This window comes from Myripristis murdjan, chromosome 16, assembly GCF_902150065.1.
Source record: "Myripristis murdjan chromosome 16, fMyrMur1.1, whole genome shotgun sequence".
Classification (NCBI taxonomy): Eukaryota; Metazoa; Chordata; class Actinopteri; order Holocentriformes; family Holocentridae; genus Myripristis; species Myripristis murdjan.
The window spans coordinates 9,530,001-9,547,500 of NC_043995.1; the positions used below are offsets into that span (position 1 = coordinate 9,530,001).

Here is a 17,500-nt window from a genome sequence, read left to right on the forward strand (position 1 = left end):
GTCACATAATCGTCCCTTGATGGGAAAAGACCTGGTTAGATCGAGGTCCGTCAAAGTGTTGCCACTACTTTTTAGCGATGGTCCCATCAGCTGAGGAAGGTGCTGATTGCAATGTGTGTGTGTGTGTGTGTGTGTGTGTGTACAGTGTGGCATTGAGGTGCCACATGTAACTATTCAAAAGAAAGACAAGTGTGCTGAATGCAAAAACTAGATGCTTCCACAGCAGGATAATCTTAAAGGTGAAGAAAAAGGCAACACTCAAAAAAGAAAGGAGGAAAAAAAGGGCCAAAAGAGAATGAAATAACATAACTCATCTTGTCACTGCTTCATTTTTATTCCATATTAAATGAAAAAAAAAAAGAATACATTTTAATTTAAAAAAATAAAGTAGTTAAGAAATAAGGTATTTATTTGGTTTCTGAGTTATTTATTTGTTTATTTACTTATTCGTATTTGCTTTTCTTGTCCTTCTGTAAGTCATGAAACACAAATTGAGGTAATAAATGAATAAATCAATAAATAATATTAAAGAGGAGTCCACTGCCAGTCATAGCTTCTCAAGTCTTAAAAAAATAGTTTTGCCTCTTATTTCCCTGCAATTGGAAAATATTAACAATCAAAATAAATGTCTGATTTTTTTGGCCAGCACTTTGATAAACTTGGCAGTGCCGACATCAGATTCAACAGTATAGCCACATCAGACTGACCCTTGTTGGCCCCCCATGGTTTTTTTCAGCTATTCAAAGCCCCTCTGCATTTCAAAATAAAATTAAACAAATCTAGCACTCAATGGAAAGTAAAACAGTCTTAGTGACTTCTGTTTGAGATGATAAAACAGACAGGGCTGTGGTTTGGATATAAGAGGATTGTCCCCACCCCCCTCCATTCAATCCAGTCAAGGCCTCGCTACAAGCAAAGTCTGCCAGTTGGGCACCAGTCACTTCTCATCTGTGATGTTGGCAACAAGCAATTACGGCTTGAAGACAGCTAGAGCTATCGGGAGTGCTTTCAGAGGTAGCCAATGTCAAACACTCCACCAAAGCTGGGCGGAAAAGTCTATCAAAACACAGCCCTCAATTTCTAATACACAGTGGACCGTTTTCACTCACATCCCTCATGTAAAATAATCTGTTTGATTTGATTTTTTATCATCTTCTCCAGATCTTGAATTTTGGTCAGTAACGCCTTTTTCCTGAGTGAATTCAAAACAAGAAAATGACACAGAAAATGATTGAAATGCACACCATCCACATGAAGGCCTTCAGTGTTGTGTTGAAATAAGGAAGCACTTCAAGCCTACATGCATCTCACCCCCTGCTCTTACAATGCAGAGAAAGTAAAAATGAAGTCCTGAAAGCTCTGTGTCAAAGGTTGCAAATAAATCTGTTGCTATGCGGACGAAGTGAGATAGTAATTTGAGCTCCAGTTTCCTAATCTCCTGTCTCCTCCCATCTTTACTCACTCCTCTGTTATCTTCACCACTCCATCAAATACCACGCTGATAACAAACTGGAGAACTCAATCGACCTTCACTGAGTAGAGAAGAGACTGGCGTTACCGGGGCAAAACAGGGGGAAAGAGCCCGACTCTCCTGCCTTTTTCAAGTTGTGACAAGGCAAGAGGAGGTCAAGTTTAGTATGTGGGATGTTGTGTGAAGTGGGAACTCACTTGTCAGGCCTTCAAGTGGTTTTGATTAAAAAATAAATACATAAATAAATAAGTAATGACCAAAAATTCATAACACAAGTACTGCTTTTAGTCACTGATGTTTTACTTCAAGAGTCAAGTGCTATTTTGTAAAATGAAGATGTTGTGAGAAATTAAATTGATGTGTGACAAAAGTAAAAGAATGAATGTAGCAACATATAGTACTAGTTACTTACATGCATAGAAGTTATTGACAAGATTATTTGCTCTCTGTTTCCTAAACGTCACCTTAGAAGCTCTGTCTCATAGAATATTCTGATATTTCCAATCAAATTTGCCACTTTGTTGGATTGATTAGGTGTGCTCATCTTGCAGTTACAATATTTCCAACTGTAGGCCAGGATGTGACATCTCACCTTACACTTTTCAGCCAGTAATATCTAATGCAGATTTGCCTAAACAGCTATAGATCTATGTATGCATTTCAGATTTGTGTGCACATTCACAAATGTTTATACACTTGCAAATTTGAACACAGATTTGGAGATTCTATTACACATTCACAAATCTGACCACACACACACAGATTCTGAGGACACGTTTGCAGATTCCTGTGCACATTCACAAATTTCAGTAGACATTTAGAAATTATGTAACATATTTACAAATCTGATTGTGCACATACAGATTGATATACAATTAGGCAGCTCTCCACACACATTTGCACATAATTCTCCTATAATAATATCCTCGTAGACATAAGCATGGACGGAGAAGGATTGACATGGCCATCCTTCAGCACCCTTATTCATTTAAACTTGAATATATGCACAAGATTATCAGGTGGATGAAATCACAGCAGCACCAGTTCAACCTAACCCTCGGCTATAAGCGGGATACAGAGAGAGAGAGAGAGACAGCATTTGGAATGTGGGATTGTGGGATATGTCAGACAGTGCCAATACAAGGAGAGAGCCTTTGCTGCAAGGAATGGGATTTGCTCATGCCACCACTCCAGGAGCTGGATAAATAGACACACCTCATTGATGCAGGCAGGTCTGGGGGGGAAAAAAAGGCCATGAGAAGCAAAAGAACAAACTGGCTGAAGATACCATGCACACCACACTGCATGAAAAATGCATTTGATGAACCTTGGACTAGGTGAACGGAGCACTGTTGATCAAGAGACTGAATTACCTCTGGATGATAAGATTGTTAATGAGAAAATGGAGACCAGACTGCAAACATGTAAGGTGTGGGAGCGCAGAAATATGAACTTTTTCAACACTGTCTTTAATGAGAACTTGTGTTAAACACTGATAGACTAATTGTTTGGCATCGGAGGTGATAAGTCGAACATGTACCACTTCATTTTTGAATTAATGCGTTGAGGTCAAAAAGTGTATGGCAAGGCTAGCATTATATTTCTGGCTTGCACGCTTTATTACATGTTGAGCTGCACATGAACAGTTATAGCAGTTAAAGTATCACAGCAGCAGCCTGGCTACTCTAAAAATCAGACTCTAATCGAGTTGGGCTTTCAAAATGCTGCCAACTTGCACCCAATCCAGGCTCAGGCCAAGAAAACACAAGCTCCAGTCACGTTGGCCTGGAAGTTTTGGCCACAAATTTAATTATTCTTGTCCTCATCTTCCCTGTAATGTCAGCATTTTCTCAAATTCTGTCATATTATGTAACCTTGACAACTGAATCTCTGTGTCTCTTGTATTGAAAAAAAGAAACTGAAAGTCATTGCGGTATAGGGGAGCCAGTTTACATCCACACACGCCAATGATCTAATCTCTTAATTCTGTAAGTCAGTCAATGACCCTCAGACCTCGTGGTGCCCAATCTTTCAGACCCAGAACTGCCACTGGTGCTGTGTGCTGGTTCCATTCCCTTATAACATGAATGCAGCATTTTAAAAAAAACAACAAAAAAACAGAAATTCATTCCAGCGGAGATATATTTGAACATTAAAGGGGCATTGTAAATACATATTGACAAAGGGGATTGACGATGTGTGTGGTGCTTCTGCTTGCAACACGAAGACAATGATATTTTGGTTCGCCAGCTGGATAACAAGCTAAAATATGTTAGTCACCTTACATGAGCACGCTGAAAATATGTTTGCCATCTAACGACCCTGTGAACCAATCAGCACCATCATTGCTCCTAGCCAGCTGTACTGCCTTTCTTTGCAACAACTGTCAAGAGTTGAACGAGACACATAAGGAGCCAAGAAATGTTGAAAAGAGATGTGTATTTTAAAAAATATTTTTATTAAATTAACAAAATATATTAGTCTGACTTGTTACACCTGTATTGGAGCCCAGCCTGACTGCTCTCTAAGCAAACAGGCCCTGACAGACCGGCGGCTGTCAATACAGTGAAAATGTGCCAAATGTAAAAATCACAAACCTTTAGCCTGTCACACACAATAAAGATTCTCCCCTGACAAAAACTGCTGACCGGTAAATTATTCATATTCACGCTATGAATAAATAAAATAAACAGCCCCCACTCTCAGTCTACAAATCTGGGAAGTATTTGCCCATTTAATCATCAAATTTTAACAGAAGCTGCAACACATTGCATAAGTATTCAGGACTCCTGGGACAGCTGAAAACTTGACCAACCGCCAATAAGTGGTTCTGCCTAATTTTCAAGAGCCATTTGCCTGCTATCTGATTTCTTTGCCTTGTATCAAGGCCCAGAGTACAGAGCCTGCCTCTCTCCCTTGGTCCCTAGATAATTAACTCGGCTTAGCTGTATACAGCACACATGCACGTCCATTTCTAATTAGTGACAGGCAGCATCTAGCACTACTGTACGCAATATTTTAGAACAGCTTAGTGATTTTTTTTTTTTTTGAGACCAGCGCCATACCTTGCTCAGGCGAGTCGATATCACCAGAAAACCATTGCTAAATGAATTTAACTCCACACATGCCTTGCAGCACAGTTCCTAATGGCTCCCCTCTCAACATGTAAATGACCTCCTGTCCTGGGTCTTTGATTGCAGATCAATGACTGTTTGCTTTATTTCGACATTCAGCGCCGGCGAACCACAACGCCATGAGGGCAAATGTTGAACAGAGAATTTACAGGTTTGCTATTGAGCACTTTGAAACAATAAAGCTGGTGGTGAGCGATTAAACAAACTACAGAACAAAGTGGCTGTTGTGGACTGAGATTAACACGATAGATATAACGTCGAATGGTGTAATTACTCTTTACTGACACGAAACGTTAAGCCCCCCCAGAGCGGAACAGTGTTTACCACAAATACCGCCACCACGCTTGACCTAATCATGGGCCGGGATTTACCTGACTGCATTTGAAATGTGTTGCTGCTGATTTGTGTGAGTTGGAGTTGATGTTGGGCTGATGTTCGCCATCACAGCAAGCGACTGTCCTGAGTTGGTGTTGCATTTATGGGCATATCTCCTGTCCTGTGCATGTGCCCCCCAATGACCAGAAACTAACTTTTACAATGGCCACGATATGATCAAATAATAAATGCCACGGTAACGGAACAAAACAAAGGGGATGGGGTCTTTGTCAGGCAATATAAAGAGGGTGAACATGACTGATGACATGAGCGGATAATATGTGCACCAGTCTTTTTACATTCCCCAGAACAAAGACATGAGATATCGATGCATTACTTTCTCAGTTATTCTAAATCCATTCGATGGATACGTACCCTTACTGTATCTATGTTTTTGAATTTGTTGTGAAACAGCAATTTTGTGGCTTTGTGTAGAAAAAAATGCTTTCAAAAATAAGCATCATTGTTGCTGTAGCTAAATTTTTACAGAGATTATACAGGTGTAATCATCTTTCAGTGTCATCCAACGGCGAGGCACTGCCCCACTGATCATACACCATCAGGAGATGTTTTTTTTTTTTTTTTTTCTTGTTTTGTTAGGTGACAGTGAATGTCAAAAATGATCTGGCAATTTATAGTTTGGAAAATGCAAGTTTAATGATCTTGTCCACCTCTACGTCACCTGAAATATAAAAGTATAAGGCTAATCATACAGAATATTCATAATAGGCAGTGCAGGGTAGATGCAGATAATTGCATGATGGCAGAGTTAATGGCTCCAGCTGTATAAACTAGTTAGCATCTAGACCAGCAGGGACAATAGAGGACAGACTCAGCTATTACTGCCAATTCCTGACTGTAGAAAAATGACAATCTCTATATTGTCCTGCCAATGCATTAAAGCCATGAGCTGAATTCCAGGCCTGCATTATGCATGTGTGTCTTTCTGTGTTTTTGTGTTTGTCTGCTTCCATTCATGCACATACATGTGCTCACTGCTGTGCATGTTGCACGTAGCTGGTGGCTTGTATACATGTGTTTGTATGCATGCATTTGCCAATCTGTGTGTGCGTGTGTGAGTGTGTATGTTTGTGTTCGTGCGTTACCATGTGTGTGTCCCTGTGTGTGTGCATGTGTGTGTGTGTGCTGGCTGGCATGTCAGCTGATGTCCCCAGTAATCCAGCAGTGGGCCTGTTGTGGATTAGTAGCAGGCTCCAGGGGATGGGAATCCCATTCCCGTTTACAGCTCTCCCTGGCAGGAAGAAAGGCAAAGATGCCTTCTCTCTACTGCCTTCACACCGGTTGGAGCCTGCGGGCGTGTGTTTCTGTGTGTTTCTGTGTGTGTGTTGGTGGGGGTTGTCCTGTGTATATGTGTGTGGTGAACAGTGCTGGGGTCGTTATTGGGAAAAAAGTAATAAATTGCACATTGCTCGTTACATTTCTTTAAAGTAATGTGTTAAACCCTAAAAGCATAGTGCTATAGGCTTATTTGATTACATGTACTTACAGCAATGTGATTACAGTAATGCATTACTTTGTAACACTACCCCTTAACACCAGTGGTGAGGATGTAAGAATGATGTATAACCTTAAATGCAGCTTCTCTCTCTGTCTCTTTCTCTCATCATTGATCTTCCTGAGAACAGTTGCATTATGTCATAGCAGTCCAGTGTTGCTCTTGATATAGTTACATCATAGTTTGACCAAGTGAAAACCTTATATCTCTGTGAAAAAGGCCATTTTTTTTAGCTTGACAACCATGCAGTTTGAGGCTTAACTACTTGGTTTTGCAGTGGGTTCACAAATCCAAGGATCGTAGAGTTTAGAGGAGCTGTAATCCTTCAAAAAATAAAATTAAATTAAAAAAAAAAAAAAATGAAGATAGAGTGTTTACACCCAACTTGATGAGACTTTTCCCCACACAAAATACAATAATATTGACTCAGGGAAAGTGTTGTAATTGAGGGATGAAATTAGTGGAATGGGGAAAACAAAAATCATTAAAGGATTATTTAAAATGTTTTGTTTTTGCATTGATGGACCAGTGGCATCATGCCCAACTGGGGGAACAGAGCAGATCAATTTATCTTCCTTTTTTCCTGAAAATGTAAAGTTTCTTTTTTTCTTTTCCTTTTTCTTTTTCCTTTCTCTTTTCCTTTTTCTTTGGAGAGATACATGATGTTTCTGTGGGGAAAAAAGAAAGAGAGAGAAAAAAGAAAACACATGAGAATGCTGCTGCATCAGTTTGGCATTGCCTTAGTGATATTCTTTGCAGGAACATGTTGCAGATCTGTGATGGCATTTCTATCATATCTAGTGTACTCACACAGTAACACACACACACACACACACACTCACAAAGGCCATTACATAGCAACAACATGAAATTTCATCACGATAGGATTTGTTTTGAAGTCATACGAACATCGTCCAACACAAGAGCCGACCTCTTGAACCCTGAGATAGAGCCTTACCTTCTCCCCGGTGACAATTTAAATGCCACCTTTCTTCCATTCAGAGAGAGAACAACCTTGTTTATTTTTTTTATTTTTTATTTTTTTTGACCAGGCCTTGCAACTCGATAGCACAACAAAAGAGCTGCAGTGGCAAGTCCCCACGCAGACATTATATGTCAGCATCACCATCATACTGTTAGCTTGTCCCAACTGTACAAAGCCGTCCTCATTCAGGGCACCTAACCAAGGTCAACCTGGATTAGCCGCTAGTAACCCTATCAGCTCCAGCACAATGATTACAAAGCCCAGTGACACTGGCTGTCAGCAGACTCTTTCTAGGCAACCCTATCTGCCCGACCCTTGGCTACAGAGCCACTGGTGGGGGTTAGTCCATTTCAAATTGTCCCCCCTTTGTGTCTCCCTTTATTTCCCCCCTTTGATTTTTGGCGACTCGTTTGGTTCATCAATCAGGCTGTCTGGATGTGTGCATGTTTGAAACCCATGCTTCACATAATTCCTATAATTTGTGTGGGTTTTCTTTTTCCCCATCCACATAGCCCGCTCTTTGTGGTTATTACTTCCGAATCCAACCACACTCCCAACCAAACCCACCGCCCTCCACCCCGCAGATGAATGGGCCCAGTACCTAAATGTGACCCAGCACATTATTAGATTTGCCTCCGAATTCACAAAGCATCTGTTGTAAATAATAATAATAATAATAATAATAATAATAATAGTAATAATCAGGGGTGTATAGGTGATAGCCCTGGTGTTATCCTCTTTTAGTTCCACAATGTTAGTTGTCATGGATCTACTTGGAATGTGGGAGACAGTGTTTTGTCAAAAAATGGGTGCTGTAGTTTGTAAGAAAGCACTTGTGGAAGACCAAGTTTTTCAACTGTGAACCAGGAAGCGGGCACATCTTTCTCGGTGTCTCACCACTTCAGACAATGTGTCAAAATAAAGCAAAATAAAGACTTGTGTTTTACCACAAGTGCAGTTTGCCTGTGTTTTTCAAGAGGAATTACGCTTCAAGCCCATCAGTTTGCTGACTTACTTTCCTCCCCGAAAACTGTTTTCCCAACATCCATGTCAGTTAGCAGCATGTTAAACAAATCAAACCTTAAGAAAGAGCTGCTTTGTGATTTTGGTTGGGGGAGAAAAAAAAAACTCTGATAAACAAGAACAAGAACAACAGCAACAACAACGCTAGCAGCATAACGTATTTGAGGCAATGTGGCAACCAATGTTCTCCACTTCAGCACATCAGAGGCACCCCTGCTTCAGTCGCCCTAAAGGTACCCGTTTACAAAGTGATAGGGCTTAGGGTTTTTAACTCGGGGCGAGGGACTGATTTGAAACCCCCTCCGCTGCCAAGCACATGGACGGCTGCTGATTAGAAGAGGGTTGGCAGCGGTGGGCAGATGCCAGGCGGGGAGAGAGATGACAGCCTGTCGCCAGTCCGCCACCCAACCCCTCATCCCCCCAGTCACCCCCCTCCACCACTGACCCCCTCCCCCATTGTACCAAAAAAAAAAAAAAAAAAGACCGAAGAAATTTCCTCGACAGGCCCAAAGGGGGAGGGGATGAATTGTAATAGTGCCTGCAAACAACAAGGTTGCATCAAAACACAGCAAATGTAACACTGTTGTAATGACAGACGCACAAAGACAAGTTGTGCAGAGTTGTTTAGGAGGACTTCTTTTGAACAAACGAGGCTGCAGTTGGACAATGAAAGATTAGCGTCTCTTCTCCACTGCTCACCCACACAGACACACACATTGACACATGTATACATGCCTCTTATACTCTCCCAGAATCATTTAGCGCTGTTAGGATATTATCACAACGTACAAGGAGATTAAATAGTCATCTGGACAGAGCAACATGCACATGGAAATGCAACTTTAATGCAACAAAGGTGAGGGAAACACCAATATCAAACCATTATGATGAGCTCCAGGCTGAAGGGAGACAGGCGGACGACCAAACCGCTTTTCAAGGTGGACAAACTCAATGTGCAGTCCTAATAAGTCAAGATCACAAGCAGCCACTGGTTACTGTTAACAATAGCCAAGCTGAGGCTTTAATAATGCTACTATATCCCAGACCGTATTGATTTCAGACCAGCTCAATGTGACTACATAACTAGGCCATTCCTCTGCTGCACCACAGCACTGTTAGTCATGCACCCACAGCCATGCACAGAGGCTGTGATAGACAGACAGACAGAATAGATGCGCACATACAGGAACACACACACATGCACAAGCTTTAATGCCTGCATTTGCACACACACACACACACACACACACACACACTTCATGCACATCCTAATATTGTATTTCAATGTGAGTCATACCTTGAAGAAATACATTAATAAAAGAAAACAAACTCCCAACGAGGAACGCTCAGGAGGTTCAAAAGCATATGGAAAACAAGAAATCAATAATCATTTAGTCATAAGGGTAACAAACAAAGGGCATGACATCAAAGCTACACCCTTTAGCCATTCAAGTCGACTCTGGGCAATTTTCCCTGGCAAAAGGGGTTAGCAATCATCAGCTAATGCAATACAAGAAACTCTGCCAGTTCTGCATTATTCAATGGTAAATTCAGTTGGGAGAAAATATGAGAAATCAATAACTGTTTCCTTCAATCATGTATGATGACATTATTCATATAGCTAAACTGGTTCCAGTGTGGAGCTATGTACAAGTGAGCAAAGGCAATGAGACTATTTTATATGTAATTACAAATGTGTCAGATGAAGTTTTAGAAAATATGAAAAAAAAAAAAAAAAAAAAAAAAAGATCTTCAGGGAATTTTATTTCATTGTAAAATGCTTTTGGTGCAAAATGTATTTTATGAGTTATTCCTATGAAGGGACTGCCAAGTTTCCAAACAATAATTTGTTTTATGAATTTTCCTGGATGGGTTATTGAAAACAGATTAATTGTTAATGTGTTAAAATAGCATTTGTCCTGTTTCAGTGTGTGTGTTTTTGCAGCACGCATCTATTGAAGGTTACACAGCAGCATGTGCTTTTTAATTTCAGACATTCCAGTGTAAAAATAAATCAAGCAACTCATTTTTTATATTGAGCCAAACTGGTCCAGTTGTATTTTTCACAGTTTTTTTTTTCTCTTAATATTTTGAACACAGGACTGTGTTGCGTGCAAAATGTCTCTCTAACAATTCACTTCAAACCTCATAAGAGCTGTTTTTATAACAATTATGTCCATTTCTCATATTCCAACCATAGTATGACTTCAGTTATTCAATAGCGTTTATGTACACAGTGGGGAAAGCTGCTTCAACAATAATTCATATGAGTGTAAATTGGATAATGTTCTCCAGCTGATACAGGAATGGCCTTCCTGTCTATCTGCCATGATATCTTTTTCTCTGTCTGTCTGACCTGATACCTTTCCATCTGCCAGCTTTTTGGTCTGTCTGTCACTCTGCTGTCTGTCTGCCTGCCTCTCTGCCTGTCTCTCTCCTTCTTTCCTCTGTCTGCGTCTTCTCTCCCATCTCCTATATCTCCATCAGCCTGGGACTAAAATATCTCAGGAGCTCCAGCCTGTCTGAAACTGAGACCTGGAATGTACTGCTGCAGAGTTCAACACACACACACACACACACACACACACACACACACAGAAAAGACTGCCCCTTTGCATGCAGACAACTACATGAGCACATACACACACACATACAGATGCATGCTTTCACAGACAGACAGGTGCATAAACACACTTTTACACTGACAAGTGTGCACGGATGCACACACACACACACACACACACACACACACACACACACACACACACACACGCACAAACACACACACAGTGATGGTACAGACTTGGTGGTTAGCCTATGGTCTCTGTATAGAGGAGACAGTGCCCCCTGGTGTGGGCCAAACAGTACTCCCAGCCATCACACCACACCTTGCCCAATCTACAGTCTATTGAAACAGGACCCATTTACTCTTCTGGGATGGATTACTCATGCCTGACACAAGCAAGCCCTAAAAAAATGTTATCCATTGCCTATATTGTAAAAAGACTATAGCAAATGATTTAACATACGATACATTCCCTGCATGACACAAAGGTCTAAAATGTTCTACTTTTTAATAACTGCTTAACTCCACACTTTGCTTAAAGCCAACACACTTACCTGACACATGCAAACACACACTCTTCCTCTCTCTTGCAAACATATATACACAGACTAGGTGAATGCACTCACAGAAAAGTGTAATGTATGCAAAAAGGGGTTGCTGTCATGACATTTCCTGTCCAGTCACATAAAAGTGAACTTATCCCAGCAGTTTGACATCGTTACTGCGCTGGTTTCTGTAAAGGACAAGACAGGCAGCTTTCATGAAAAGGGGTCTCGGCTTAAAATAAGAAAATATAAGAGCAAACTACACTAAGCATCCACTTACAGGTTTGACTCTACAGATAGTTGATGTTTTTAGGTGATTGTATTTATAAGATAAAATTAAAGTTTGACTCCTTCGGGAAATTTGAGTGATTTCATCATATTAGGCAATATTTATTTTCAGACACTCGATAATAGGTAGATCCACAGAAGATTTAGGCCCACTCATGCAGCCTCTCATGACGTAGATTTAAGCCTAAAAATTAACCTTTATCTTTATCTTGAGTATATACTGCAGAATTATTGATGGAGCAATATTTTTAAAGACAGTGTGTCTCTAAACCTAGAAAAATATTATGCTTATCAATCATTTTTTTCAATAATATTTCAATATGTAGGCTGTGATTCGGGCAAATATTAGCTTTCAGCATGAGTCAATACTGATGTGGGATACTGACTCTTGACTGCATCTGCTGTGAATTGCATACAATATAGCAAAACTGTAACTTGTGTAACTCACCGTTTATAAAAACATGCTATGACTGACGTATTCCCCCCAGTTCCCTACTGAGCAGAGTCTTTTGCATGGTATGATTCTTTTATATGCATTTGTGCACAAAATATAATTATCTTTGCTCCAAATAAACATGCCTGCCTGTCAGTTACCCCCTTTCACTTTGTCTTACATAATGTATTACATGCAGTAGACTGTGCTTAAGTGGGCTCATCTCTTCTCATATGAATATTTCTTGATTTAATAGTATGTCAAAAAAGTGAGTCTCATTCAGAGATAATTGCAGCCTGGCATTAACAGTATTATGATCATCATCAACTTAAATGTGAGAATTAGATTCATTTTCAGTGTGTAACAGTTAGGCTTTTAGTTGCTGATGGTGTTATATTAATGTAGATAATATGATTTGGTTTATCACACCACAGCTTATGTCCAGCTAATGATTGATAATGTGACTTTTTCCTACATTGAAAATGAGTGTGCACAATTGCATAAATTGTCATTCCAAACAATTTCAGCATTTTGACATTTGTCTGGTAGATACTGTCCCCTGGCAATGTGTTTGTGATAACAGTTAAAACACACAATATAATGGATTTTAATGCATTATAATGTGTTATTATATATCAATTCATATTTACTACATATTCAATCATTGATATTTTAAGCTTATAACAGTGGTACAGTACCATTTATTTTTGAGAAGCCTAAACTGTAAAAAAAAGTCCCCTTCCTGGCCATAATTTAGTCTGAATTTGGATGGGCATTATTGAATATTGTGTGTTAAACAAAACAATGTATGAGCATCACTGGTGGAAATTTATTTTACATTACAATACATGCATCAGTGTATGCCCCAAATAAATTGTAGCCTCCTGCTAACAGGCAGGCTGTGGTGCACCTATTCTAATTGTGCTGTTGCTGTTTACAAGGCTGCCAAACCACACTGCAGTCGAGGAACAAGCACCTGATGGATGAATACACTCATTTGGATGCATACTGATGAGGATGATCGGGAGGCCACTAGTCTTCCCAATAGTTGCCACCTTCTCTGCCCGCTCCAAAACCGCTGTCACGGTTTCAGGTTTCCAGCGTGCTGTGCTGTATCGCTTGTCTCCAACAGAGGTCATAATGCCTGTAATCACAAAAATAAAGGACGCGGCTGTGCCCGGTTTTGCATGCATACAAGCACACACACAGTTACACACCCTCATACACAGGCGGGTGCACAAACACACTTTCACACTGACAAAAGTGCATGTGCGCACCCTGTCACGCTACCACTACAGGCACTCGACTTGGCATGCACAGAAAATGCACGCGCGCGCGCGCGCACACACACACACACACACACACACACACACACTCGCATACACAGAGAAACACATGCAAACAGTACAGTGGTACAGTAGACTGCTGGCTAACCCGTAGTGTCTGTTTAGAGGAGACGGCTTCTGACATACAGAGACAACATGTTAACCACCAGCTATATTAATACATGTAATTATAATAAAGAACAAGCATATACCCTGTTTGAGACACGTCAAGTGGTGAAATTTATGGAGCCAGTTACGCCTCCCGCAGGCCAGAGCGCGCACTGCTTGCAGAGCGCGTACATGGAGGCTGCTACACTTGCGTGCAAACATGTCTATGTCTATGGCTGTGTGTGTGTGTGTGTGTGTGTGTGTGTGTGTGTGTGTGTGTGCGTGCGCGTGTGTGCGTGCGTGCGTATCTCCAAAGTTGAACTGAATTCCATGTTTTTGTCCGCTTAACTATGATACCAGCTGCAAGCGAACAACACAGAGCTATGCTTACAACTTTTCATATTTGTTGATGACTTTTCTCCTTTTCACAATTGTTGGAGTTTATTATATTTTATTGCCCTGAGCTGTATACATGTAACCACAGTTAATCTATTATGATATAATTACACTTGAAAAGTAAATACACCAATAACTAAAGTCAGCTGAATGTAAAATATACAGGCGAACACGCTCCATGCATCGCCTCTCTCTCTTCTTCCCTGCGCACTGCAAAAAATATACATCTGACAAAGTCATTATTATCTGAAAGCAATGATATCTTCAACATATATAAAAACAAACTGCCAAACGGACTGGATAATTTCATTTGTTTCCACTTTTACCTGCCTGATTTTTCTTTAAAAAGCAACATTTTGTTGAAATAAGACAGATCTCCCCATAAGTATGAGTATAGTATTTAGACTGGACTCAAAAAAATTTTTAGAAACAAGTTTATTTACACTGGCAACAAGTGACATCTTCCCCAACTGGCTTTTTTTTTTTTTTTTTTTTAATGGGGGAACCATATATTTTAAGTCCATACACTAGACTAAATGACTTGTTCAGATGGACAGGCCCTATTTTTTGCAGTGTGCAGTCTTGGTTTTGTTCCGAGGCTCCATTTCTATGAGGCAGAAAGGGGGCGGAGATGGGATATTCAGATGAGCCGGAGTGACAGCTCCAGTTTCCCCCAATGCTCTGTGTGTCTGAAACTCCACTGGCTCCTTCCCTCCTAACTCCTCACTTCATAGTGCTGCGTACTAAAAACATCGGACGCTAGGGGATCAAGACGCATGCCACATTGCCTCTATGTGGGCACTTTAACAGATCTTTCGGGGTTTTTTTCTCAGTTAGGGGGCTGTGGAGGGAGGATTTTTTTTTTTATTTGCATTGTCTGATGGTTCTTCGCACGACTGATTATTGAGTTGATTGTTTTTTTTTTTTTTTAATATATACTGTGGTTGTTGTTGCCGGCAGCCCTGCGTGTTTTCCCTTCCTTTTTGGAATCGGCGACCTACCCCGCGCTCACCAATGTCCTATCCTCAGGGTTACCTCTACCAGCCCCCGGGCTCTTTGGCTCTTTATTCTTGTCCGGCTTACGGGGCCTCGGCTCTGGCCGCCCCGAGGAATGAGGACCTGGCGAGGTCGTCCTCCGGCTCAGCCTTCAGCCCTTACCCTGGATCGGCTGCTTTCTCCGCCTCTGCCGGTGCAGGCTTCTCCAGTCCCCTGTCATACTCCACGGATCCCACCACGGGATTCCCATCCTACATGGTAAAAATAATGTCCTATATTTTGCTATGTTTCTTAAGCGTAAGTACTCTGAAGCCAGTGGATATGTCGGCGTTAATTGTGCAAATATCACGCTGTCTAGCGCCCAGCTGAAGCCATGCTGCACTATTTGTCGGCATGGCTTTACAATGTTTTGGTTATGATCCACAAATCCATCAGTAGTAGAAGTGCTTGAGGAACTTTTCTGGTGAGTTCGGTGCGGCTACATGTATATCAGATAGCTCACAATTCGGCTCCTTGTAATAAAATACTTGGTCCTTTAGCTTTTATGAGATTTTTAAGCATGGACTGCAAATTGTAACGGCTTGACCGATGGTTTAACACTCATTGCGCAGCTAATTATGTAGAATTGAATTATACCTACTAACATTTTATTTGAACCCGGGGCCTCAGCGGTGATTTTTTTTTTTTTTTTTTTTTTTGCGTGTGTCATAGGAAATTAATACACTTTAACCTACAGTAGGCAATAGTTGGCTTTCCTCTGCGGCAGTCATTAAAGTCACCAGGGGATGAAGTCGCTGGTTTTATTCCGAGTTGAATAAACTGAATTTAAACATGAAAAGCATGAATTGCAATGCTAATGTCACAGGGCACTTCAAGCGTTTTAAGAAAAGGTGCATATCAAGTGATTTGCTAATGGGATTTGTAATGCTGCAAAGAGATGATACGTTAACACATTGGGGCTGCCACTACAAAACAAAATCGCACCCTGTAAAAGAAAATGAACAAGTTAATAGGTGATTATAGAAAATTGAAATTTCCCATTTATTATTTTAGCAGCCAAATTAACATAATCTGTGTTATTAGTCGACCCGATAATGATCTTAACACTTAACCATTAGTTCAGCCTTTCTGCGGCCTACTTTTTTTTTTTTTTACGCACGGTGTGTTTAGGCAACTGCCTCTGCTCACTGAGACTTTTTTTTTAGCGAGCATAATTACTATCTTGACAAGGCAACATTATAAAAACAATCTGTAATATTATGTCTGTTTTATTGTTTTTACGTATTATTGATGATGCACCGAAATATATGAATATACATGTAAACAAGTCATTACCTTGGAATCTTAAATTTTCTTTTTTTTTTTTTTTTATTAAAAACATGAGGGGAAATATCTGTCAGTTGATTCAGATGAATTCACAAGTTTCACCTGTTCCCAGAGTTTTCCAGGAAATGTGACAATATTTTGACAGGAGAGATTAAGGTGGATCATTCTGCTAGAGAGACAATATCATCTGACTCAACTACATTTTTGAAAGAAGGTGACTTCTGGAAGCAAATTAAATTATCTGACCTCCACAGTCGGATTTTATTTGAAGAAAAAAATATGTTTAAGGAAAACAAAACCAAAAATATGCATGGATACAATTTTAAGACTCACATTAGACAAGACAAATCCATTGAGTTTTTAGGGTTGACTTTTTTGTAGTGCATTCATAAATGTTTTACTTTCTTGCTTTTATTTATTTTTTTAACCTTTCCCCAGAGCTCTCCTTATGACGCGCACACGACGGGCATGGCAGGGGCATTAAGTTACCACCCATATGGGAGTCCCGGGTACCCGTACCAGCTCAACGACCCGGCTTACCGCAAAAACGCCACCAGGGACGCCACGGCCACCCTGAAGGCCTGGCTGCAGGAACACAGGAAGAACCCATACCCGACGAAAGGGGAGAAGATCATGCTGGCCATCATCACCAAGATGACCCTGACGCAGGTCTCCACATGGTTCGCCAACGCCAGGAGGAGGCTGAAGAAGGAGAACAAGATGACCTGGGCGCCCAGGAATAAGAGCGAGGATGAGGACGAGGACGACGGGGATGGAGAGAGGAAAGAGGTGGAGCGCTCGGAGAAAACCCTGGATAACAGCGAGGCTTCGGCGGAGGATGAAGGTAGGGGCAGGCCTATAATCTGGTGACCAAGCCAATGATCCATTTAACAATTCAGGCTCCGAGGGGGGCGGGAAGCGGGGGGGTGGGCAGGGGTGGAGGAGAGGGAGGGGGGCGTAAATGACTGCGCCTGTTATTTACCGCTCTTTCACTGCAAAAAATGTCCACCTTA

At 40.9% G+C, this 17,500-nt stretch overlaps 1 protein-coding gene across 1 annotated transcript in view; it reads left to right on the forward strand.

The window, feature by feature from the left end:
- The first annotated feature begins 15,050 nt into the window (after positions 1–15,050).
- The window catches only part of irx2a (iroquois homeobox 2a), a 4,204-nt gene continuing 1,754 nt past the window's right edge, over positions 15,051–17,500 (forward strand). The window contains exons 1-2 of the mRNA XM_030072585.1: positions 15,051–15,419; positions 16,926–17,331. Of these exons, the coding sequence (XP_029928445.1) occupies positions 15,180–15,419; positions 16,926–17,331 (646 nt within the window). The 5' untranslated portion in view covers positions 15,051–15,179. The remainder of the gene's footprint in view (positions 15,420–16,925; positions 17,332–17,500) is intronic.